Source organism: Lissotriton vulgaris, chromosome 1_1 (genome assembly GCF_964263255.1).
Source record: "Lissotriton vulgaris chromosome 1_1, aLisVul1.2, whole genome shotgun sequence".
Lineage (NCBI taxonomy): Eukaryota > Metazoa > Chordata > Amphibia > Caudata > Salamandridae > Lissotriton > Lissotriton vulgaris.
The window spans coordinates 1,318,193,721-1,318,221,426 of record NC_141685.1 but is presented as its reverse complement, the minus strand read 5'-3'; the positions used below and the strand labels follow the sequence as shown (position 1 = coordinate 1,318,221,426).

Sequence of the window (27,706 nt, the reverse complement as noted above, 5' to 3'; positions counted from 1 at the left end):
CTTATCTGTATCGACTATCGATGACTGCCATTTTGCTGCACAAAGACTTGGAATAAGAGAGGGTGTTACTGTTGCGAGCGCTGTGTAGCAGTCAGAATATGTTCGCCTCTGTGCATTGAAACCTCTGCCCATGACGTAAGGAAGGGCAAAGCATTACATGGAGGGGTAATGCTTTACCTCATTTTATCTCATCCTGGTCAGAATAGGTTGAGGGACTGGCAACCATACGCCTGAAAATACCGAAAACCAGCAAAGCAATGAGATCACCAACGATTTATGTTTTTTAATCATGGTTTTATACAACTCAGCCCAGGGTTGCACAGCGCTTAACAGGTAACAAAAGATAGGGTAGGGAGAACACGGTCCTTTGGTGCATTTTAAATATGCAAAGGTGTACATGTGCATGTTTTATTTTAACATTATGCAGCTAAACCTTGCTGCAACAAAGGACTGACTTACCTAATGTCAATAGTTCTTAATTGCCCGAAATGGTTTCTGATCGCAAAGCCATACCCAGGCCTTGTCCTTCCTGCTAAACGGCTGAAGCTGAGCCAATGGACTATGCTTTTGCCTCGCTGCATAATGTGGTTTTTGACTTTTATATCTTTTGCACAGTTTGTGCCCACCTCTAGCATATGTACAGAAAGCCAAATATGCTTTTAGTTCAACAAAAACGATTGCCAGGTTTAAGGAAAGACACATGCAGTGAAGTACTGTTTAGCACTCCAGGTAATACGAACTAATTCTCATTTTCTTTCTATTTTTTTGTCTGCAAGGAAAAAGCTTAGAAATGCTTGATTGTTGTGGAAAAGCCGCAATTATCTCAGTCGTTTTGGAGCATATATTATCTGATTAGAATATTTGATTCATTATGTGTTCTTTTTGAAAATCTATAATGAACATTTTATTACTCAATTGGGCTGGGGATCTAACACCTTTCTCAACGACGGTAACTAACTGTCAAAGGTTAGATACACACACCTTAATGGTAGGAGCACACACTTATTCTTTGGCTTTAGTTTCGCAAACCTTTGTACTTTGGTGCTTCTTTCTAAATTGTTTAATGGAGTGAACTATTCCCCGGCTAGACAGTTGAGATCCTCCTCTGAACTCCTGATGCAGACCCCCAGATTTAGGCACCATAGGCTTGGGGGCTGCTCGCTTGTTAGGATCTTAGCGTTGCCTGGAATGCCCTTCCCTGGGCGCTTCGGACCATTCAGGATCCTGTGTTGTTCAAAAAACATCTTAAAACCTTCTTGTTTTAGCCATCTTTGGTTCTGTCTGCCTTTACCTTTGCATGCGCCGGGACACTCCACGGAGTAGCTGAGCACGATATAAATGTATTTAACCCCTCCCCTGCTGATGACGGAACCGCTCCGTCATCAGCTACGGTTGGGCTGTGCTGATGACGGAGCGGATCCGTCATGGCCCGGCCGTCATTTCGCACCTGCGCGGCGCGTTCTATTGAACGAGCGGGCCATGACGGAACCGCTCCGTCACGAGCACAGCTCAACCGCGGCTGGTGACGGAGCGGTTCTATCACCAGCATGCGGCCGCCGCGCGGCCGCCCCGCCCTGTTAGCGCTGCGGTGGAATAGCCGCCGCAGCGAAAGGGTTAAGATAACATAACATAACAATAACATACTTCCTCGAATGGAATGGAATGGATTGTATTGTGATATTAAAGCCCTCAGTTGGAACATGATGCTCTTGGTGAAATTAATCCATGTGGGAACCCCTAGTATGTTGGGCTAGAACGTGCAAAGAAGGGTCTGAGGCGACGTCTTAAAAAAATATATGCCTATTTTTTCTTTTATGTTGTTTTTTATTGTTGTTTTGAACTTTTCTTTTTCCTGTTTGAGTTGTTTTTACTTATACAAGTTGTATTTTACCTGTAGTCCTAGCGAGCAAGAGTGTTAGTACAGCGAGGGCTCTCCTCAGTCTCCTGAGCCTGGAAATCAGTGCTCTTTCTGTATCAATTATTCGAAATATGGTCTGTCACTTTCTATATGTATTTCAGGGCTGTTGCTTTTTCAGAGGTAGGATTCTGTTGGGAAATCTCCGATTCTCAGTGTAAGCCTACCTGCCTGTGGAAACTCTTGAGTGAAGCCATGTATTTGTTAAGTGTACGTAAATCAGGTGTTTCATTAAGCTCAATGGCTTGAATCATTAATGAATTAAGTAAACTGCTAACTGTGGCCCTGACCAGAAGAGTGAACTGTATTATGCATTCTGCGACGCTGTTTGGGCTTATGTTTTCCTTGCACCCTGTTGACAGCTGCCTCTGTGCTGAACACCAACATCCAGGCTGCTGTGCAGGCCCCGCAGACCATCCAGCCACCCCAGGTCTTCCAGGTGCAGCAGGCGCCACAACCACAGCCAGCAGTCCAACAGCAGCCCCCCCTACTGTCAGTGCCCCCTGTGATCCAGCCCCAGGTGACAGCGATGATGCAGAAACCAGCGGAAGCGCAGGCGCAGTTTGCCCTTCAGTCAGCAGGGTTTGCTTTTAATCCAACAATAGTAAGTATACTATTCTTCAGTCTGAAGTTCTGCTCAAACTGTTGTATCTACAACAAGAACAAAGGTCCCTTCCAAAAGAAGTGCTATATAAACAATAAAACACAGAAATGCAATGATGTCTATGTTTGTAAGCTCCAATTGGAGATTAAATCATTTAATTAAACAAACAATATTTGTGAACCATGAGGGTGGAAAAATCAGTGGACAGAAAGAACTAGGGAAATCATGAGATTTACAAACCTTAGGCATATTACACGTGTGTGCCTAAAAACTACATAAACAATCAACGAGCCACCTTTGCAAAGTATGTTTGCTTATAAAAAATACAACATAAAGAAGTAAAGTCAAGACACTCAAGTCGTCACGTTTCGAGCCCTTTTAAGATAGGGGAATCATCATCAGGACACAAGGATTATGCCTGAGAAATTGCCTGTTAATTGGAGAAAAGAAGAAGAAGAAGACGAAGAGAGGAGAGCGGTTATACATGATCTGATTGATCTGAAACGTAGGATAATCAACCATCATTATATAAATGAATCAGGGGCATGCATTAATGGTTCAATAGCACCAAAATTAAGCATGGCTTTACATGCCTGTGTGCCAAGTGCGACGAGTATAGTTAATGTTAAAATTGAAGTGAACTGTGGCTCTTCAGTGCTGGTGTGCCAAATCTAAATTCGTTTTACATTTTGCAGTTTTCTATGAATGAAAAGTTACTTTCTGTGTGTGCAGACATATTGCACCTTTCAGGTTGGACACATGGTGATACATATTAGGTAAACTATATGTAGCCCCACTAGAATTACGCAGCAGGTGAGACCAATTATGTGGCAGGGTTGACTAAATTATGCAGCAAGAATTTATTTGGGTGGTGAAGCAATGCTGCTTTACTAATTTGTAGTTGTTACATGTTAATACAATATGTGCAAACATTTCACCATATTAATATCAGTTAAACTACTAAATGCAGCAGTCTGCAATGAAATGAGAGCTGCCTCTGTGTGATAAAAGGCCTACAATATGTGTGGCAGTATTTTCTTTTCACTTTTTATCCATTTTAGCTAGAAACAGTTTTTTGGCTAAAATATGCAAAGTATGCAGAAAGTTGTGGATTAGATGGAACGTGAGGCAAATCCATTATCATGCATAAACGCGTTGAAGCCACAGATTAGCAAAATTCCAGTGTCCTCCACTATACGCATTAATGAAGTGGATGTACGCACTTATTTTTAACTTTTCTAGCACAATATTTTCATTAGATTTCAACTTGGTCACTTCCAACTCTTTTCAGAATGGAACTGCAACAGAACATTGATAGAGGCGCAAGTCATTGGCACATGGAGCGCTATTTCTTGCACTGAAAGTGTGAGTAGTGAGGACTAGGAGCTAAATAAATTAAACTGTTCATATATGTAAATATATGTTGTGTGACGTCTTAAAAAAAATGGAGACAGGCCCAGAGCAGCGTAGTACTTGGGACCATTTAGGCCCTCTCTCTCCTTTGAAATCACTAAATAAATCCTTTTATCCAAAGAGAAATTTGTGACAGAGTAAATGACAAACTGAAATTGGCAGGCCTGGCACTTCGGCAAGGTAAAGTAAGGCATTCATAGGGCTACATCTACTGGTAATGCCGACATACTGCAAAAGGCCTGAAAAACAGCCTTCTTTCCGTACATACGGAACTGTGAGTCTGAGACTTCCCTTATTGTGATTTTTTTCAACTCCCCCCACCCATGAGATGGATTCTCCAGATGCAGTACATGCCATCGAGTAGTCCATTGCTTACTGCTGGGGCTCACTCATTAGGAAGGAACCAACCTCCAAATGCACGCTTTGTCCATCACCTAGTCCTATCTCACTGTTGAAATGGACGAGTAAGCATATATGTGTATGTCACAGGGGAAGTGTCTGACACAGAGCGAGTTCTGCACCCTACTGAGGCGTTAGTTGGTATGATCTTTAAGGATGCTGTGCTTAGAGGTGCTGTTCATGCTACAGGACAGTACACAGTCATAGCATATGAACAACAATTTGGATAAGCATCAGGACAGCATGGTTATAAATGTCTTCTATGTTTGGTGCACTCGTTGCGGGAGAGAATACACAAGTGTTCAACTTCAGGCACACCAAGGAAAGGTTATTATATTTGTCTTTCTTGAGATTTGATCATGTATTTTTGTAGCTACATTTTTGATAAAGCAGGCGTGATACCTTTGTACTAATCTTGACTTTCCCACTTGACCATATTGTGTGATCCTATGGAAATTCCTGTACGACTAACACAGTTGTAGCTTCATTCAGCCAAAGCCGCACATACCTTATCACAAGTGTGTGCCTTTATTAAGGCCCCAGAGCATTGCGGCAAATGAAGTCATTACATTTCTCATTTGATTATTTCAATATTCAGCTTTTAATACTCTTAATACTGTCTGCAACTGAAGTCGCTCCCTTTTTAAATCATTAAAAGAGTTATATTTTCACTGATGGAATCTCATGACATCATGAAGGTTTGCAATCGCTATCTGCCCCTCGACATCCTTCTCTCTCGTTTTGGTCACCATATTAAAAAAAACGAGTCCTTAAGAATGAACAAACATTTTGCGCATGAACAGTATTATTTGAATTGGAAGCCGATGTGGCATAGTCGCTAAATCATTGTTTGTCGATCCCATTCCTAATCATGGCTTTGCCATTGACTCACTGCGTTGTTTTGGAGATGATTTCTTAATCTCTATATACAGAAGTTTTACTATCTGTAAATAAAACATCCCCTTTTCATTATGCACCCTGCCTTAAAGCTGGACCTTCCCTAGAGTAGGGCTTGTCAACCCACTTAATAATAAAATCCAGACAGTTTTTCGGAATTACTACATTTTTTGACTCACTAGCTTGACATGGCCAAACAGAGTTGTCCTTTCACTCATCTGCCTTCTGTTTCTTGATTCACAGATCAGTGCTGCTCCATTCGGGAGTCAGACACAGCTCCTTGGTTCTCTTACCGCAAGCCCGCTTATCGCTAGTGCCATACCTGGCATGCAAGGGATCACCGGACAGATAATCACTAATGCACAGGGACAGGTAAGCTACAGCAGGAAAGAGCTGCGTGCTGGAGAGTGTCATGTGAAGGTGTAATGTTAAATATAGCTGCAGTAAATGCTCTTTTTACATTTCTTCTTACATTTAATACTAGTTCTTCTCATTGCCATTACCAATTTAGACCAGTGGTTTTTACCATTAGGTCCAGGGACCTATGACGTCCACGCCTTTTACACAATTAAATAATATTAAAATAATAAGTATATTCAAATAAAAAGCAAAAATGAAAATGTGGGAACTTTTCTGTATTTGATTGTGAATTCAACAAAATATTTTAATATTTTGAGCATTTGGTGTGTACTTGTTTTTGTATTTTTGTGTATTGTTTTGAAGTTCGAATCATAGGAATTGTTAGGCTGGGGGTCCTTGGCTCCCAATAAATACTCTGTGGTGTTCCCTGGATTCCAGTAATGATTCAGTGTGTGTCCTCATACGTCAAAAGTTAAGAACCACTGATCTAGAACGAGGGCCGCATTATGAGTTGCTTAGAGTTTAGCCGGGAGATACAGAGGCTGGAATTACTGATTACGGTCTGCAGCTCCCTCCAGTTTGTGGACATTACAAGTTTTATTGGTGGAATGAAGAATAACAAGTTGGACCTGGGCTTACTAGGTCTGTTTCCTTACGGTTGCCTTTATTCCTAATTTGCAGGTGGTAAATGAGAGTCCGGGGTCAAATGAGTGTCGCTGCCTTGGGACTCGGAAGGATGATGGGGGAGGGCAGGCTCAGGTGCTGCTTTGGGGAATGATGCATGAATGACCTGTGCCTGGAGGTGTTTGTACTGATGCGGTTTCATTCCTGGTAAAACCAGGCCCCGTATTAGTGCACCTAGGAATTTTATGTTCAGGGACACTGGACCATTTACATGTATCTGGAGCGGATACTATTCAAGTCGATTTATAATAAGGACCTAGCAATTTTGCCCAAATTCTTTTCACATCCCTTTTCATTCATCCTCCTGGTTTTCGTTTCATTAACTACCATGGTGTGCCCTGTTTTCTTGGTTGTTTGGAGGGACCTATTTCTTCTTTCTTTATGCAAAATATATTTTTTTGTGATGCAGTTTTTAAAATGTATACTTTTCTATTTTTTAATTCTCAGTATGGAGAATGTAATATTTAGCCCAGAAATTGTAACTGGTTGTCAATTTTATGAGGCAGTATTAGTCAATATAACTATCCAACAAAATAATGATTTGTCATTGTGTAATCACCAGTATGGTATTTACCTAGTTTGAAAATCTTCAGGATACCCAGGTGCACTCCCGGACTAGACAAAATACTCTAGGCGTGGCTTTCAGAATAGGTCACAGCACTCCAGATGAGGCCTCACGCAATGGACACAATGTTTTAGATTTGCTGAACTCGATGCATAAGTCCAGGTTTGGTCCACAGAACAGGACAAGGTACAGTTGAGAGTCAAGGAGAATTGGAATCAATACTCTACATGTGTCCTCCTGCACAGGACATATTACTCTTGATGATGGCCAGACTGTATTCGAGAATCGGACACAACACTGTGTGACCTGCAGAACTAGACAAAGTGCTCTTGATGTGAGTGATAAGACACAAATCAGTACAGTGGACCTTCTCTTCTGTTCCTTATTAGTGTTTGCAGCACTTCTGAAGAAGATTCGCTCAACACTCATGTGTTGGCCTGATCTGTTTTAACAGTGGCCACCTGATAAAATAAGAAACCTGGCTGTGCCTAGCAACATTGTTTTTGCTTTTTAAAGAGTGAGCTTCCAGAACTTTTAGCATACAATATTCTAGATGTGGCCTACGAAACTGACCACAATCTGTGTGACTTTGTGAAAGCCTTTTACACTGCTAATAATGTTTCTTTTCGTGGCGTTGGAACCTGCACCCATACATCCAAGAACCCTCCGTACTGCCTGTTAATACCATCGCAATGGGATAGTTTTCCAGTGTTTCATATATTAAGATGAAAATTTGATTTCCATTGTTGTCATAGTATATGCCTTGGGTGACAAACTCGGAGAGCATTGGATTTTCTGATGGAGAGAGAATAAACTGCGAAAATAAAGCCAAAGCTAAGTAACACAGGAATCTTTGGGCTTCAAAGAAATCGTGAAGGACTATTTCCAAATCCCCTGAGCCAGTAATCCAATAAGACCTTGTTAGGCTTTGGACCAGAGGTCGAACAACCGAGGCGCACTGGTTGAGGCTCATTCATTGACGTTAAATAAGGGTAACTAGGGCTTGGAGTTATTGCCCCTAGTTCCAGGGCTTGCAGTTGTTGTCCCTATTTTCCCCTTTGCTACCCCTAGCACTTCTGCCAGGGGTTCCAAAGTTATCTGCCATTATGGCAGCTCCAGGAACAGAAAGCTAGCAGGGGTCTTCGGCCCCTCTTTACTTTTCGTAGTTTCCTCTAACTGCTCTTCCGTTACCCCCACGGCAACAAATAGGGAGCTGTTGTGGTAGACAAAGTGTTAAACATGTGAATGGTGAATAAAGCTATGTGTCATGTAATTCTGCTGCACCTCTCATTCTGGTAAATAACATCTTTGTTCAAGTTTATTAACACTTTTGGCCTCTGGCATTTAGTGAACACAAATTAAAAAGAAGAAAGTGTACAGAACATAAAAAAATCACAGCGTATAAGAAGTAGTTTGAATACCAAACCCTTGAAGAGCTAAATGTAAAAAAGGATACAGGCTGATAAAACAGTAGTACAGAGTGATGCAATGCAAGGTGTCAGATTAAGAAATAATATGCCTACCAGATAAAAATTGGAGTGTCTATTGGCATGATAGAAACATCTCTGTTGTCACTGGGTTACCTAATGGGGGATTAAGTACAGTTGTGCTAATCAATCCCATTCCACTGTGGGATGTTGCTGCACCAAGTCTCCTTTTACCTCTTTTACCTTTGTTTCAAAGATTGGCAAAAGGTGTATCCCCAGCCATGCATAGACCTCAGTATTTAGAGCATCTGTTTTGTTTGTGTCTCATTCCTATAGTTCATTTACCATGTGATAAGTTTATTTATGTTATATAATTTGCATGTGTATTACTCCAACCTCAATTGTTAACACATTGTAGAGCCTTGTCTATTTGGGCGCTTTTACATTTGGAGCCAGAAATGCCATCAACCTTAATAGAGGAATCATCGTTTGACATTGTCTGTTGTTTGGTTATTGTTTGGTTATGCATGTCTAGTAGAGAATTTGGTTAGTGTTTAGATTCTAAAGGCTTTGTGTATTCTAGCAGTATATTAAAAAATACTTTTTCATGCTTACTGAATATGGACACGGTGCTGCGGTCTGCAGTTTAGGAATCTAAATTCATACAAAACCAATGCTAATAAGGCAGACCCTGAGTCTAGTTGTACAGAGAAGAGAAAGAGAGAACATGAACAGTCATAATTATGATTATATTATTTTTGCCACTTTGTTGTAATTTGGGACTGAGGAATTACAGCATCGCCCTTACAATACTCAGAAGCAAATTAAGTCAGTCCATTGTCCTTGCAGTCTCAAGGTATATGATGTCTATGTGGAGGTCAAAATTACAAAAAACAATTTGATGGACAGAATGTAGATCAATGTCTTACATTCACCCCAGTACAAGGATCTGGGCCTAAATCCATCGTTTTTTGCACTCCACACCACCCTGGGTTAGATAATGGCTTTATGCAAATCAGCTCTGACCCTGTGCCCCATTGGAACAGTCCAGTCCGAACTACAACAGCCATATCTTTCCCAGACCGGAATCAAGCATCCGAGGACCGGACTGGTTTCAAGGTAACACCTCTCATCAGCCCGGCTAGCTTGACTCCAGTGGTGTGGAGGCTCTGTGACCCACTTCTGAGCTACCCCAGTACACTCAGGGAGAAAATTACAAAAAACAATTTGATGGACAGAATGTAGATCAATGTCTTACATTCACCCCAGTACAAGGATCTGGGCCTAAATCCATCGTTTTTTGCACTCCACACCACCCTGGGTTAGATAATGGCTTTATGCAAATCAGCTCTGACCCTGTGCCCCATGGGAACAGTCCAGTCCGAACTACAACAGCCATATCTTTCCCAGACCGGAATCAAGCATCCGAGGACCGGACCGGTTTCGAGGTAACACCTCTCATCAGCCCGGCTAGCTTGACTCCAGTGGTGTGGAGGCTCTGGGACCCACGTCTGAGCTACGGAGGTCAAGGCAGAAAAGGGTGTCCTACTAATGCTACTGTGTACTTAACATTTTAACATATTGTATCCTGGTTTTACCGTAATACATTTAGTTGTATCATTTTTCTCTCCTTGATATGCTCTGTGTTATATATTTTGCATTTATGTATTCATGTTGCTCTTTTATGGCCTTTTAGGTCAAAATAATGATTTTGGGCCCGATTCACAGAACTAATTTACCACAAAATCCTAAAACTTACTACACATGGTATTTACAGAATGCACTTACGACTGTCCTAAGTTTACGTCCGCACTCGGGCCAGAATTTCCGCACCCGGAGTGTAAGATTCGCACCCGGAGTTGAAGCGCCACACCCGGAGTGGAAGCTCCACACCCGGAGCGGAATTTCTACCATCGGGCCGGAATCTTCGCTTCCAGGCCGGAATACCCACATTGCATCAGATATAGTCAATTAACACCAGATTGTGGATATTCCGGCCCGGAAGCGGAGATTCCGGCCCGATGGTGGAAATTCCGCTCCTGGTGTGGAGCTTCCACTCCGGGTGTGGGGGTGCGGAAATTCCAGCCCGAGTGCGGACGTAAATTTAGGACAGTCGTAAGTGCATTCTGTGAATACCAAGAGTAGTAAGTTTGGGATTTTGTCGTAAGTTAGTTCTGTGAATCAGGCCATTGACTGACTGATTATATTATGACTATACCTGAAGCTAATATTCACTTTAATATATCGGAGACCTCCATCAAAGGTATGCAATACACACTGAATCATTTATTTGTGCATAATAATTGTATCAATAATTAATTGGTGTCTCTATTTGCCTAGCTAAAATTAGCGAAACAGTGCAAAGATGCTACCTACATGGGATACAAAATCTAAAGAATTATGAAATGTTTTTGTTGAACTGGTCCTGCTCGGGGTAACTGCAGTCATATCCCCATAAGTAGTGTAAGTGCTAAGCGTGACTGCTTCAGTATTTTATGGTTGCCATACAAAAGTGGAAATGCTGTGAATTCAACAATGTTGGGGCTCTAATTCCAGATACTTTATGTCACATTGGCTTTAGCTGTTTGGCAGTAATTGAACCACGAATCAGCAGAATATTTGATGAATTGGGGCCATAACTGAATAAACCTAAACAGTTTGGAGTTTTAAGCCAGAGCGTCTCATGGACAGAAACTGTGTGTACACAGCACTCATTTATGGACTGGCACATGCAGGACACTTGTCAATCCAGGCAGATGTTTTGTTTCCCATGGTGGAACCTTATTTATTTATTTGCACAGTCGTTCAATCACAGGGGTATCTTGGCACTGGAAACACACAGAGTCAAAAATATTTAATTTTAATGAAAAAGGAGGTGCTTCAAGGATTGTAAACAAAGGAAGCTTTCAGCATTTTGCCGAGCTTGTCTTGCATGGATAATGCAGCAGCTGAGTCCACTAGTTGGCTCCAGCCACTGAAAAATCTATTCCACAGAAGTTCTTTAAGCAAAACTTGGGAATCCTAAGTAGGCTTGACATTAAGGGGTAGGTATCAGGAGGGGTGGTACCATTGAAAGCACTTGGTAAGAGGAGAATGGTGGAAATGTAAACATGCCGTTTGAACGAGGTGCACAGACTAGAAAAGTATGAGGTTTCCTACAGGCAGTCAGTGTAAAGAAGTCAAGGCAGAAGTAATACGGTTCTTTGAATGTAGGCCAAGAAACAGTATACCTGCGTAGTTCTGGACTAACTTAAACCAATGGACCAAGAAGTCTGGAATGTCGAAGTATATTGGCATGCAGTATTCCAGACAGTAAGATACAAATTCAAAAAGTGTATAATCAGTCTCACCTAAACAAGTTGAAAAGACACTTAATTTAACTACTGGATTGATCTGAGGGGATAGAGTTGAGGCTAAGTCTGTTTGTTCTCCCAAATTTTTCACTTCTTGGACAGGTGTTGGTTTCGGGCCTTAAGCTAAAGTCCAAACATGTAGTTTGCAGAATCGAGATGGCTTCAATAGTGAAAGGATTTCTGTTTTATCGCCATTCTGTTTTAGGTGGTTATCGCTCATCCACCAATTAACTTAGTGAGACGATCAAAAAGTCGTTTTTTTGCCATTTGAGCATTTCCGAAGATTTGAATGGCCATCTGAGTGTTATCAGCATTCAGATAAAGGCAGAAATCAAATGATTCAGTAAGGGGATAGAATTGAGTCCCGAGAAATTCCAGAAGAACATGATAGGATCGAGGATGTGTAGGCAGGAAGTATAATTTGAAAAAGTCTTAAAGACCAGTAGTGAATAACTACCAACAACGCAGAGTCTCTTACTTCCAAGTCCGACAAGCTATCTATTTGGATTTGATGGTACACTGTGTCCAAGTCTAATGAAAAATCCTAGTGGATCAGAGGGCAGAAATGTTGTTATTGACACAGTCAGTACAAATACTTTGCAACGTCTCCTTAATTAGAGAAACAAATCACCTATTGATTGAGGATTTGTATGGTATTTTTATTTATACCTTATGAATTATTGATTTTCAAACAACAAATAGTTTGACAAAAAAGACATCCCATATATACACCGTTATTCAAAAACTAAACAGTACAAAATTATGATACTACTACATAAAACATAAAGCAAAACATTTCATATGTACATTTCATATGTACATTTGCACAATATTCAAATTTGGTCAATATCATATATACATTACCAAAATGTCCACATTATTGATGCAATTCCAATCAAGGAATGGTGAACACAATTAAGAAAAATCAAGAGAAAATCAACTGGAGAACAGATGAATCAGTAACATGCACAATATTAATCAGTGAAAGAAAAGAATACACTGAATCAATGTTTCAGTCATTCAAGAGTGCTATTCTCCAATAGGCCTATTGGAGAATGAAATGTACATATGAAATGTTTTGCTTTATGTTTTATGTAGTAGTATCATAATTTTGTACTGTTTAGTTTTTGAATAACGGTGTATATATGGGATGTCTTTTTTGTCAAACTATTTGTTGTTTGAAAATCAATAATTCATAAGGTATAAATAAAAATACCATACAAATCCTCAATCAATAGGTGATTTGTTTCTCTAATTAAGGAGACGTTGCAAAGTATTTGTACGGACAGCACTGCGTTTTTTCTAAGATTTACATATGGTCCAGCTGCCCGTACGTCCCAGGACCTAACTCCCTGTTTACAACAGTTATTGACACAGTGGCACAAGTCATCAAGAGATGAAAGAATGATCAGTTCTGGATCCAATGAAGGGTTTAGTGATCAGAGGCATCACTCAGGCTAACTTCAGGGAAGCAGGAACATGACTGGAAGATAGAGCTATATCTATAATAGCTCTGAGCCATCACAAATCCAAGCTGCAGTACGTTTTGTGCAGCTTTGCGGCCAGGGTGTCACAGTTGGAACCTGTAGCTTCACTATTTAAAACCAATTCATAAAAATTATCATAATCTAAGAGTCAGAACTCTGTTAAGAAATTAGTGGAAAAGGGCAGAATTATTTCCAATACAATACAGCACTCGACTAGAGATGCTTGAATCTTCATACTTTTGTTGTCAATAGAATAGCTGAAATCTGCTCATCAAAGCTCGCTCTGCAGACGGATACCTGTTGCCCATGGGCGATTTGCCAATGTCCACTGGCATTAGCATGTTTAAAGACCTGCACTTTTTAGGGTCCTCTTTTTGATTCTGCCACTTTTTCCTCTTGTTAACCCCATGTGAACAATAGTAGTCGTGAATAGGAAAAACAAATCATTGACTTACCACTCACTGGGAAAAAACTTGCAGCGCTTCAGGATTATTCTGCTTTTTATTTTCAGAAACAGTACCTCTCCTAGTTTTTTTTTCTAAAATAAAAAAAAAATACCATTCTCTTGCCGTGACCTGGTGACTGGCCACCATTACCTTTTCTCTGAAAGTGTCTTGTTTGGACCACATTGAGTACTTTCATTAAAACTATTCCTGCCAAACTGACATGGATCTAGCATTGAGAGTGGTGACTCACTGGTGGGCCAGAGGATGCAGGTTAGTGGACTGTCACTAAGGCTATCTTTACAAGTGCATGGGTCCTGATGCAATGATTTTGCACCCAGAATTACCAATGCCAGAGCCGTCTGTAATTCTGGGATGTGTCATTAACAGACAACAGGCAGTTAAAAATTGTAGCCAGAGAAAATAGAATAATTGGGGAAGTTAGTGTTATTGCACTGATTTCCATAGGTGATTCTTCATTTTTGGATCGTTTCTTACTCGGATATGTCAGGTGCTCTTTGCTGCTGACATGTACCTGGCAAAGCATTGGATTTGCAGTTTAAATTCACAGTTCAGAATCCTGATCCTGCTAAAAACTAGGGCTTTCAGACAAATTGGTAATTAGCAAGCACTAGTCGTGAGAGCTGAAATCTAAATTTCAAATAGATATGTTAGATTTACCTGGTCTGAACAATACCTAGATAAACCTTATGGGCCCTATAAGAGCTCTTTAAAAAAGGCCGATGAGGGGGCGTGGCCGAGATGGTGACGGAGTAAGACGTCTTTTTGAGTCCCTCCGGCGCCGAGCCCAGCTTAGCCTTGTTTAGCACGTTTAGCGGCTTGCTCTACGGTCCCACTAGGACTGACTGGGCTCTCTGAAGTGGGGGGCCAGCTCCGGTGTCGCACACGGGGCCTTTGGAGGTCGGAACGAGGTCTCTGGAGCGGCGACGCCACGCGGCCCTGAAATCCCCGGCCTAGCGTGTTGAGGGGCTGGACTTCTTGATCCCTGGCGCGGATCCTACACGAGCACTTTGAGGCGGGGCAGCGGCGGCATCGACACCCGTGGCCCCAGCTTTGTTGCCTACTGAATCTCCTGGCGAGGAGTTGGAGGTGTGAGACGGCGTTGGAGTGGGAGACCGCGGCCGCCGGCAGGCCTCCGGAAGGGTGTTCAGGCGGAGTGTCGACATCTTGCCTCCCCTCCTCCCGCTCTCTGCTGGCCGTCCCGGCTGGGTTGCAACGCTGGGAGACGTTCTCTCCTGGTGTGGTGCGGAGTGCCTTGGCAAGGAGTGCGGTCCCGGCGGGGCCGACCTGGTTTCCGGGACTTTTGGAGACCAACAGGCCTGTGATCCCCGGCTTTGCGTTGCGACTGGGCCTGTTTCTACTGCGCTGCTAAGGAGCGTTCCGGAGGCGGTCGCGGAGCATTGACAGGAGGCCCGGGACGATTTTGGGCCTCACGGATTGCTGGGGGTCCGGTACGGATTTGGAGATTGTGGAAACGCCACGTCGGAGCGAGGCCTACTGGAGCTGAGGAGCCGGCGCTTTCCGCCGGGTTCTGATGACGGAGCGGAGTGGGTGACTGCATAGACTTTTCGCCCCTAACTTGCCCTACCGCGACAACGGTAGCCGCAGGCACCTAGGGAGGCCTAGTGTGGGGACTGCCGCGCTCTCCCACTGTGACTGCAGGAGAAGGTGCGTGGAGCGGCGTTGGGCCCACCCTGAATGAGCTACCGCATGGGATTTGATTGCGGGGCCTGTGTGGCGCACCTACATTAGGCGCCGACGGGAGGTGGTGGATCACTGGGGTGCCGGAATCGTCACCTGGAGCTAGGGGTACGCAGCATCCCATGAGAAGTGCCACGATGTCAAACGCCTCCCGCAACAAGGGGAAGCCTGGGAAAGATGGTGCGGCGAAGTCTACTCAGCAACCGGCGTCCCCTGGACCCAGCGCGTCGCCCAAGAAATCGGATGATGAGGCCCCGGCGACTAAGGCCTTTATTACAGAGCTTTTTGCCTCCATTAAGGAAGATATTTCGGAGCTTCGCGCCCAACTTGCATCGGACCTCCGTGAGGTGCGGAGAGATGTTGATGGTATCAGGGAACGGGTGGCTACCCTGGAGGACCATGATTTAAGTATGGCGAACAATGTCCACCAGTTACAACAAGACATCATTCGGCTTACGGAGCAGAACCTGGATCTCCAATCTCACACGGAAGATCTGGAGAACCGTTCCCGCAGAAACATCATCCGCATCCGCGCGGTACCGTGGGACGGAGAAGCGGGGGATTTGCGGGGCTATGTTCAGGCCCTTTTCCTGCAGGTGTTGGGCGACGATGACGTCCAGGAAATCAGAATGGACAGGGTGCATAGAGTTGGGCTCCCGAGGAGAGGGGGGCCGCCTCCGGACATACTAGTTTGTGTTCATGATTTCCAACTAAAAGAACGCATTTTGCGGAAGGCGCGGACTATCACTTCCCTGCAATTTCGAGAACACAGGCCGCAGCTCTACCAAGACCTGGCAGCATCGACCCTGCAGAAACGGCGGGAGTTCCGCCCAGTGACTGCCTTCCTTCGGGAGCGAGGCATTTCCTACTCATGGGGCCACCCGTTCCGCATCATCTTTCGATGGGAAAACAGACTAGCACAGATTCGCTCTCTCCAAGTGGCGAAGGATCTTCTGGGCATAGACGACGGAACCCCCGCGCAGGAAGCAGGCGGCTCGCCGCCACGGAGGCGCAGGCGCTCCTCCTCTTGGCAGAGGGTAGGCCCGGATTTGGACACCAGACGGCCTGACCGTTCGACTAGCTTGCTGGAGAGGGGAGATGCGGTGGCCTCTGTGGCTTCGGCGACATTGGCGTCCTCCCAGCAAAGCTCAGGAGCTGCTTGATTTCTCAGCCGCTAGCTGGTAGGTGCCGGAGGGGCACATGACTTCAGGTACCGTGGGTTTGACTGTACTTTTGGAGAAGACACCCCGGTCCGTGGTCTCTTGGGATTCCGACTATGGTCCCCCGGCCCCCGCCCAGGAGGATTTTTACGAACTACCCTCCACTGGGACTGCTAAGTACATTTGTTTGCTTTTGGGTTTGGTTTTGGTCTTGGGGGGGGGGGGGGGGGGGGGGAGGCGGGAGGATGCTTTGGGGTTTTGGAGGGGGGGGTTGTGGGAGACTGGGGGGGAGTTGGGTTGCTAGGTGGTGGCGTCTGGTATGAGTGTGTGGAATGCTTCGCTCTTTCTTCATTTGCGGTGACTGTGATCTTGTCTGTCTGCCCTCTGGGAGGGCTTGCTACCTGGGTGGGAGCTGTCGCTGTCCCTGGGTTACCGGGATCTGTGAGGATTACGGTGTTCTGTGAAGACCTGATGCTGATTGGGGCTTGGGGGTCTGCTTGGTCGCCTTTGGGGGGATGGGAACGTGGGCAGGTTGTCGGGACGCACAGGCAGGGGTGGGGTCTGATTAATTCCCATGCCGATTAGTGTTGGGACTTGGAATGTGAAGGGCCTCAACTCACCCCAGAAGCGCCAAAAAATTTGGAAATATATCTCCGATCACCAATTAGATATTGTGGGGCTCCAGGAGACCCACTTGGCGCGTAAAGATGAGCTTCGATTACGTCACAGGCATTTCCCGCTCATTTACAGATCCTCTGCAGCTATTAAACATAGAGGGGTGGCACTTATGTTCCGAGCGTCCCTACACTTCCAACCTATGGGGATTAGCTGCGACAAGGAGGGGCGTCGGCTGATGGTCAAGGGGGTGCTTCATGGCACGAGCTGTACGTTTGTGGTGGTGTATGTCCCCAATTCAGGGCAGAATGCATTTCTCCGAGATCTGTTGGACAGAGCGGGGGATTTTGTTGAAGGGCATGTGATTATGATGGGGGATTTTAACATGATATGGGACAGGGACTTGGACAGTTCTAGAGCTCAGAGGGCGGGCACTGGGGTTTTTTCTGCGGATACTCAGAGTATGGTTGGTGACCTTGGTTTGATTGATAGCTGGCGATTCCTGCACCCACACACACGGGACTACACATTCTATTCTCATGTACATAGTACCTATTCCCGACTTGATCATATCTTCATAAGTCAGGCCCTCAGGGGGGATGTCCGTGATTCTAGCATATTCCCTCTTTCGGTGTCTGATCATAGCCTACTGGTGCTTGGGCTCCACTGGCCGACTGGAGGAGATGGGACGAGAAAGTGGTATTCCGCCCGCCCTTGTTCGGGACGATACCTCCTGTAAAGAGCTGCGTAAGGCGATAGGGGACTTCCTGGCTCTTAACCCGGCCTCGGACACTTCCCTCTTTAACACTTGGGATGCATGTAAGGCCTCCCTGCAGGGCACCTGCCTCAGTCTCAATGCCAACCTCAATAGGCTGAGGAGAAAAGAGCAGGAAGATCTGGAAGCGGAGCTGGCTGTTTTAGAACAAGCCCACAAAACCAATCCGTCTAGATTGACCCTTTGACCTCTGACTGCCGTAAGGGGCAAATTAAAAACCCATTATAACAACCGCGCAGAGTTCGCCCTCCTTCGGCTGCAGCGTATTTCCTACTCACAGGGGAATAAAATTGGCAAGCACTTGGCTCGTCAACTGCGGGACAAGAGGGAGAGAGATTATATTGAAGGCATTCAGGACCCCACTGGGTCGCTACACCACAAGGATGTGGACAAGGCCAATGTTTTTGGCCGTTTTTATGAGACACTATATAGGGGTGACTCCCTCGATCAAGAAGCTCAGGATCGTTTCTTGGCTGACCTCCCCATCCCGCGGGTGTCGAGGGAGTGGAATTAGCATCTTGCTGCCCCCATCTCCAGATCAGAGGTGTTGGATGCTATCAGAGATCTGAAGCTCCACAAGGCACCGGGACCCGATGGATACACGGCGCTGTTCTATAAATCATTTGCATCGGAACTTTGTGACATCCTGGTGCCTCTTTTCAATGAAATGGCAGCCACGGGACAAACCTCGGGCTCCATGGCGGAAGCTGTGATCACGGTGATTCCCAAGCCAGGTAAAGATCTATCTCAGTGCTCATCATACCGCCCGATTGCTCTTCTCAATATTGATGCTAAATTATATTCCACCATCATAGCCCGTAGGCTCCAGGACCTGATGCCGGCGATCATACATCCGTATCAGTCGGGATTTATTAAGGGCCGCCAGACGCATGATAATTTGAGAAGAGTTGTACATCTCATAGAGAAGGCCTCTCGGTTCCGTATCCCAGCAGTACTGGTGGGGTTGGATGCTGAGAAGGCCTTTGATCGGGTGGATTGGGGATTCCTATTCCGCACTCTGGAGGCCTTTGGCTTCTCGCCCCAGGTTATCACCATGATCCGTGCGAACTACAGCACTCCCAGTTCCAGAGTGGTAATTAATGGTCATCGCTCCGCCAGCTTCGCTCATTCCCGAGGAACTCGGCAGGGTTGCCCTCTATCACCCCTCCTTTTTGCTTTAAGCATTGAACCACTGGCCCTGGCGGTGCGTGGAAGGGAGCAAATAGAGGGAATTCCCTTTTCGGGTGAACAGCATAAAATCTCCCTTTTCGCGGACGATGTGCTGCTTTCAGTGGTGGACCCAGCTCAATCTCTGCCGCACATTCAGTCATTGCTCACTGACTATGAGGAAGTGGCCGGATTCGAGGTTAATTTCGCCAAATCGTATATTTTGAATCTGACGCTTCCACCGGCCGAGGTGGAGCGATTCCGGCCGCTTACACCATTGGCGTGGGCGCCTGCCTCCCTGCTGTATTTGGGTGTACGTTTGACACCTACCATTGGGTCCCTGTTTGCGGCAAATTTCCCTTCTATGCTGTCAGCCTGAAAATGTAAAAGGAAGGCCAAATATGTTCAGCTTTAGAAAATGGTTAACACTGACCTGTTCTCCTTATGATTATTTCCATACAAGTGTTTTGTTAGTGAATACTTTGACACTTTTTAGGTTATATTGCGTTATTAAAGAATCAACAGCATCTAGAATCAATTATAATTTCCACCAAATTAATGAAACACATGAATCTATCAATAAATAAAGTGAAATGTTAAGTGTTCAGTTCATTGATCAAAGTCTCTTTTTAATTGGCTCTCTACCTCTACAACTTCTTCCGATTCCAAATAGTTTCTGTACAATAATTAAAGAGTAGAACTCCCATTTTTTTTTATCGCAGATATGATCAGCATGTATTTTTCTACCAGGTCTCCTTCTCAGGGTGTTTCCTTAAGACAATCAATCACCCTTTTGTTTTCTTGTGGTGGACCACCCTTGTGCAACAGTTACTATCATATGTGGTTACCGTAATCAACTATTTGAATTTTTTTAATCTTACAACGCATCAATACTTCTACTTCCCTCCCACTTCTTGATATTTAAAATGTTTTCAATGTAGCGTCTGCTAGGTTTACAAGTTATGTGATAGCTAGTTATAAAGTGCTTTCCATAAACTTTGTGAGGCCTAAAGTACTTTTTGAGGTAGTCTGGTCTCATAATGTTTTATAACTTCTTACCCGGGTGAGTTCATGAAGCATCGGGCCCTGCACGCCCTCTAGAGTACAGTGGTGAAAGGGTGTTTAGTATATCTTCGCAAATATGGGATGTGTTGAATTGAGTGTTTGAGGTTTGAGAGCATGGTGGATGCATAACACATTTAGTGTCAATGCACATATGCAAGGATATTGCAGTTGAGTGAAATTAGATGCAGCTGAGCAAGCAGGTACTTATGTTAATTAGGTGGTCATTATCATACTTAGATTCTGCCATTTATTTGTATCAGGAGTACTAAACGAATTCTGCTCAGGAGCAGGCAGATGAGCAATTAACCCACTGAAGGTGCTATTAAACTGCCTTGGAACAACAGATGTGCACATTATTATGGGGCAGCCCTGTATTCTTGAGAACTTGGGCAGTTACATTACATGAAATCAACAAAGATAGTGGTCCACTCGGAGGAAGTATAAGCCTGTACTGCCAAGGCAAGTTACACATAGAAGACAGATTCTTTTGAAAAAGAAACATTTTTGAAAAAATGCAAATTGATTCATACACTGTTGACCTTTATCATTACTATGTCAGATATTACATTCTCACAAAGGTGCTCCAATAAGAACGGTGCAGTGGGAAGTGGATAGTGGTAAATGTGATAAACAGTGCTCTAGTGTTATATACAAGCATAAATACAGTGCCAGAGACTGATATACAAATATTCTTTTAACATGGCTCAAAATGATAGTATATTATAAATACTGAAATAAATGATAGCAGTCTGCTGGTATAAATCGTGACATTTCGAGCTTATTGAAACATTTTTAGTTGGGTCATCATCAGAACCAAAAACTGTAGCAATCAGCAATGGAATAATCTTAGTATCGCTTTAGAAGGGTCCCAATTGTCGGGGCATTATTTGTGAAGAAGGTACTGCCGCCAGACTGCTATCTATTGCAGTGCAGGGATCGGAGCAAATCAGCAGCCCATCATTATTCTGAGCTGCAAGCAGACGCTGACATTTGTAAAGGCTGGTTCTTGGGACAGCAGATGAGCAAAACATTGGAGGCACTGCTACACTTCTAAAGAGGCATTCTTAAAACCGCCACACGGTAATAAAGGAAGTTTACCCGGAAGAGTAAAATGTGTAAAACACAATGGGTACTATTAAACTCCAAAGGAGTTTTAAGAGGGGTCTACCCACGAGTGACAAATGAGTAACTCTTTGGCCATCAAGTAGCATTATTTGAAGTTCACCAAGGGACGACAGATGGGCAACCCACTGCGTTTTTTTTGTAAATAAATAACTTCTAATCCCAAGAAGCGAATCACATTTACTTCCTCGAGGGTGCACCAGTGCTGTGTGTTTGTTTACTGTTCTGATTGTCAATACAATACATGTTTTGTTAATCTTTTAAACAGAATGAAATTATGTAATTTTCTGAGTTTAGATCTGTTTTCTAATATATAGCATAATGAAGCCATCCAAAAGCATGGATGTGTTGATATTGTGCCCTTACCTATTACACTTCTGAAATTTTGGTGCCTGTTTATATGTACTTTTGCCTTTTTAGGTCATTGGGACTCTGCCGTGGGTGTTGAACTCAGCTGGCTTCACGACGAATGCTGCACCTGCTACTCTGCCAGCGCAGAATGTCCAGGTGCAGGCAGCGGCAACCCCACAGCTGTTGCTCAACGCACAAGGCCAAGTCATTGCCACATTAGCCAACAGCGCTGTACAACCAGCCCCCGTAAGAAAACAAGCTACCCCTGAAATATTGATGAAGGCAGAACAGGTAATGCTTCCGGACCTGCAGGTACCATCTAAAACAAGATAATAGGTCTGTGTGTCATACCGTTGGCTTTAGTGTTTCAGGTGCAGTCCCACCCAGAATGTATTATATGAACGGATTAATGGATCAATAAACTGAAAAGGCCTGGGTTCTGCAAATGGAAACTAGTTTTAGTGTGGTCTGTCGACTCCCAAGTGTGTGCTTTTCACTTTTGTGTTTCTGTCCAGTTGGCTTCTTCTCCTGTTGACATTATCATTTCCAAGGAGTATTTCATACCACCAAAAGAACATATCAAAGATATGATATGTTCTTTTGGTGGTATTAAGTAGTTTGCACTCTTCCCAAATTTGTAATACAATGTCCTCTTTCTCGGCCAGTACTTCCATGATGATATCTTTGTTTTAATGCATGTAGTGGCAAGCGAGAACGTCATTCTTGATAATGGGGGCCCTAGAGAGAGGTGTCCTACAGAGCGAGGCTCCCAGATGATCAGCAAGTGCTCTTCTTTTCGTCTGATCTACACTCAGGAAATAAGGAAATCTCCCTCTATGTTTCCAGATGCCAGTCATGCATCCTATCCAGCCTGCCCCTGCAGTATCTCAGCCACCACCAGCGATCACCAACACACCACCGGAAAACACGTCGTGCAGCACGCCAATCACCATCACTTGCTCTGACACTCCGACAGTGGGACAGCTGGTTTCTAGTAAGTGCCACATCCTATTATATGTTATTCGAAGTATTATTTATGTATCTAGCACTATACTGGTGTTTGGAAGGTGTAATATCCCCCCCAAACTGAAAAGTAGTTGTAATAAATATTAAATGGATGAAGTTTGTATTAGTGGGTCTGAAGGATGGCGAAGAAATATATTCAAGAGAAGAGAATTGATAATACAAATACACATTAAAAACCTAGTTAATTGAACCAAGACCTTTTTGACAATAGGAGCCACAAATGGTTTCCCAACACATGTGTGGGCTCCTGCTGAGGTGTGCAAGCACATTTTGGTCTCTTTCAGGGCTCCTGATCAATAGTCAGCCGATATTCAAAGCTAGAAATGCCCTATTTAGAAAGAGTTATTACTTAATGAACCTCTCACCAGGCTGAAGCATTTGTGTACATCAGAAAAAGTGAGCATAAGGTGCAAATACAGTATTTATTTAATTAAACAACTGCAAGGGAATTCAAAGGCATTGTTAGCTAGTAGGCTGCATTTAAAGTACAACAAGTAAATAATGGCACCATGCCATTATGACCTCCAGGACCTCCTGTATCCCATCATTTCCCAAAGGTGACAGTTAGGTCAGTGCTTCTTTTACAGTGACATGAAGGACAGAACAATGACATGAATGAACTGTTGCATGAAAGATTCGTCTGGGGAGGTGGGCGCGTTGCTTCTGACTTTAATGAGGATTTCCCCGAAAGAGAATTATGATTACAGGTAAGTAACTTATCCTTCTCATCCAGGAGATCCTCATCAATAGTCATAAGCACTGGATAGAGTAGCAAGCCCATCCCACGCACCTGCAGGCAAATCAAGAACAAACAAACACAGATGTAATCATCATCAAAATAGATTTCTTAAAGAGGCCTGTCCTACTTGAGTGGCTGTCCGAGTGTCTGAATCTAAACAGTAATTCTTTGTGAAAGTATGCACTGATCTCCAAGTAGCAGCTTTGCAGATTTCGGCTATGGGGACATTACTTAGTAGAGCTGCTGTTGCTGCCTTGCCCCTTGTAGAGTGAGCTTTGGGTCTAGCAGGTAACTGTTGGCTATCTGGTAGGTGAATAGAATACAAGCAACTATCCATATAGAGATGGTCTGCTTAGAGGAAGAAGTGCCTGTCATCATAGGACCATAGTTAACAAAACAATGGTCAGATTGTCTGATAGCTTTGGTCTTGTCTAAGTAAAATGTCAGCACTCTTTGAAGATCTAATGAGGGTAACACTCTTTCCGCTGGCGTGGAAGGATTAGGAAAGAACGTTGGGAGTGAAATCGTCTGGTTAATGTGAACATCAGACACAACCTTAGGAAGAAAACTCAGATGAGTTCTCATTACTAACCCAATTAGAATGCAAAACCGTGGCACAGAGAGACTGAACATCACTGACTCTACATGTTCAAGTAAAAGTTACATAAAAAACAGCTTTCCATGTAAGGTGTTGCAAGGATGCCTTATGTATAGGTTCAAAAGGAGGATCCATGAGTTTCAAAAGTACCACATTCAGTTTCCAAAGAGCACAGGGAGAATGTACAGGTGGGAACACCTTCTTCAGGCTCTCTAAGAAATCCTTTACAACAGGCATTTAGAAGAATTACATCTGTGTCATTCCTGTGAGCACTGGGATGCGAGGCAGTGTGCTCCCACCCTCTTTTTGATCCCTTGCTGAAATGAACTGACAAGCTCTGGCAGATGCTCCTGTGCCCAGTAACTGGTACGGAGACCTGAGACAACTTTGAGCAGCATTTTCAGCACCTGGAAACACAATTTGTTGCTCTCTACTGAAGTAGGACAACTATCCTGAAACACATGTCTGGAAAACACAGCTATGGCTTCACCAACAAGGGTGAAAAACTAAAGACTGTCACTGAAGTGTTAGCATGCACTCCATTTACCATGATGCATTGATTGGGGTGATGTGAGTGCTGGGATGCGAGTCAGTGTGCTCCCACCCTCTTTTTGTTTGAAAATGATCCCTTGATCTAATGAGCTGATGAACTCTGGATGATGTACCTGCACCAGTAAGTGGTACGTAGACCTGAGAAGACTTTGGAAAGCATTTCCAGCACTATCAAAAACGATGTGTTGCTCTCTACTGAAGAAGTACAACTATCCTGAAACACGTGTCTAGAGATACACAGCAATGGCTGCACCAACCAGGGTGAAAAACTACAGACTGTCACTGAAGTAAGTATTATCATGCACTGCATTTACCATGATACATTGGGGCGAAGTGAGTGGTGGTATGTGGGACAGTGTGCTCCCACCCTCTTTTATTCAAGCTGTGCAAACACTGGTGGGGTTTGAAGCCTCAAACATACAACACTCAAGAATGGGGTGCAGCCTCAGATCTCTTGGTATTCACTGACAGATACTACATGAGGAGGGGAAGAAGTTTTGCATGGGTGATAGTGAAAAGAGGTTATTGTTGTACCATATGGTGTTCTCGCCCTTGCACCTTCTGTGTTCCCTCTTTCTATTTTTCATTTTCCCTCCCTCTTTTTTCCTCTCCATGCCTTTCCCTTTCACATCTTTGTGTATCCTATTTCCTGTGTTGTATTTGTTTAAAGGGTTTCATATTTTTATTGCATATTTACAGGATGTAGAATATATTAAATGTATCTTTTTCTGCAAATTCTGTTCCCTTCACTGGAAGCCTGTTGCACAACTGAATGATGGCTATGATGAGAGGTGATGCTGCCTATAGTTGTTTAGTTGCTTAGTTTCATATCCACGTCTGTGGGCTTGAGATGTTTTTATGGTGTTGAGTTTAATGAGGAAGATTTTAATTTTTTTTTATCTGACTCTGAAAACCCTTCTCTTGTTTAGAGCCTCAGACTCCAAGTGTCAATGAAGATGGAATCAATCTGGAAGAGATTCGGGAGTTTGCCAAAAACTTCAAAATCCGGCGCCTTTCACTTGGGCTAACACAGACGCAAGTGGGACAGGCCTTGACAGCGACAGAAGGGCCAGCCTACAGTCAGTCTGCTATCTGTCGGTAAGGTGCTGCATCTTGTACTTTCTTCAGCACTATCTTTATAACCTAAGAATAGCAAGCTTACACAAACACAGTTTTCGTAAAACAAACAGCAAATCGCACTTTGTTTAACTGGATTTATTTTTTGGGGAGCATCTAATGACCAAGCACTTTCGTCAATTTACAAAATTTAGTAAATACATTTACAAAAATGCATTAGACATCTCATAGATAAAGTGTTTCCATGTTACTTTTTGGTATGCAAGATCTATTATCCAGGTTGTGGTACCAGAAGGAAAATGTGTTTACTTTCATATGCCTCCAGGAATGCAGCACAGCTTTAATGTTCCTTTGAGCCATATACGCATATTTACCGGCGTGTGACAATATTTCCATAATAAAGGTCCATGTACTATTTTAAAAAGAGCGCATCGATGAGAACACTTCTTATACATCTATAGATGTTGAGAAAAAATAGTTCTCTGTCATTTAAGCTTGCCTATATTTAGGGTGCTGTGTTCCTCCTTTCATGGGTTTTCCTTATATTTCTGGCTCAATGAGGATCCCAGAAACAGAAGCAGGAAGGAAGTTTATTACACATTAAATCTGTGAAAGATTTCAATGCTGAAGAAACACTTCCTTACAATCATTAAATCTTAGGTTCAATAAAATGAAAACTTCCTTTGTGGCCTTAAGCCGGAATTAAAAAAAGAATCCATAGAGGCATCTCAATACATATTGCAGGTGTAAATAAATTAATGTAAATGTGCCAGTCCATAGTTATAGATAAGTGGCTTTCTATTCTGCACCATAAAATCTTTCATTGATTCAATATGATATGAACCTTTTCCCATCTTCAATGAAAATCCCTGTCACTTCTGATGAGGACTATGAGGATTCCTTCACCTCCCAGGAGAGGTCAAAGGGAGAGGTTGCGCCAAGTGTCTCCAGTAGGTATGCAGAACAGCCATAAAAAAGACTTACCATGAGTCTTTATAAGGCACTTCTCACAAAGAGAGAAAACTGGAAGAAAAAAAACTTTGTCATAAGCAGACCCTTCAACTTCCTCTTGAACCGTGACACTACATCAGGAAAATCCTCATAACCTGACAATGAGGTGTCTACGGCAAAAACGCCATCAAAATCATCGTTAACAACAATTACAGTGACCACGTCAACCACAACCATGTGGACTATTACTGCCTCACCTACGACGGCCTGGTCTACGATGGCCTCGTCTACAACGGCCTAATCTACAATGGCCTCCTCTACGAATGGCATCATCTACAATGGCATCATCTACGGTGGTCGTCTACGACAGTCATCTACGATGGCCTCATCTATGACAGCCTTGTCTGCGAGTGGCCTTACCGACGAATGGCCTTATCTACGAATGGCCTCATTTATGTTGGTCGGCTATGACTGACTCATCTACAACTGTCAACTACTAGGACAGCCTCATCTACGACGGTCATCGTCGACGGTCTCATCTAAGACAGCCTTCTCTACGACATCCTCATCTACGACGGTCGTCTATGATGGTCTTGTCTACGTTGGCCTCATCTTTAACCATCGTCTACAATGGCCTCGTCTATGCAGCCATCTAGGACGACAGCCTCATCTACAATATCCTTGTCTACAATAACCTTGGCTATGATAACCACGTCTACAACGGCCCTGTCTACAACGTTCTCATCTACAACAGCCTTGTCTACAAATGCATTGTCTATGGCATTCTTGTCTACAGCCGCCTCATCTATGACTGCCTCATCTACGATGTCTCGTATTTGACGTAGGGCTCATCAACAACAAACATTATCTCCGTCAGGGTAGTTGTCTACGTCCGCTTTGTCGGCGGTGATCTCGGTGACAATACAAACGATGACGAAAGCACTGTAGTCATCAACGAGACCATAAGACGCATACTCCAGAATAATTTAACATCAAGAATTAAAGGGACTAATGTGAGCATGTCTACAACAGTCAGCAATATATGGGAGGCAATATGTGGAGCAATTTCACAACTTTGCTCCGCCTCCAACTTCAGAGCATGGGTCAGGTCCATGTAGCTTTAATACTAGACCTACAGGGCATGTTACAGGATTACTACAATCACTTTCCCGAGCTTGCAAAGTCACATCATGTCCGATATGTAAGCATCCCTATATGCTCCTGTTACTCCAAGAATCA

The 27,706-nt window shown here is 43.7% G+C and overlaps 1 protein-coding gene across 2 annotated transcripts in view; it reads left to right on the top strand.

The window, feature by feature from the left end:
• The window catches only part of POU6F1 (POU class 6 homeobox 1), a 210,695-nt gene that overhangs the window by 138,539 nt on the left and 44,450 nt on the right, over positions 1 to 27,706 (top strand). For both annotated transcript variants that reach the window (XM_086965833.1, XM_086965842.1), the window contains exons 7-11: positions 2,278 to 2,519; positions 5,472 to 5,600; positions 21,594 to 21,815; positions 22,371 to 22,518; positions 25,369 to 25,537. In XM_086965833.1, coding sequence (XP_086821959.1) covers positions 2,278 to 2,519; positions 5,472 to 5,600; positions 21,594 to 21,815; positions 22,371 to 22,518; positions 25,369 to 25,537 — 910 coding nt within the window. The remainder of the gene's footprint in view (positions 1 to 2,277; positions 2,520 to 5,471; positions 5,601 to 21,593; positions 21,816 to 22,370; positions 22,519 to 25,368; positions 25,538 to 27,706) is intronic.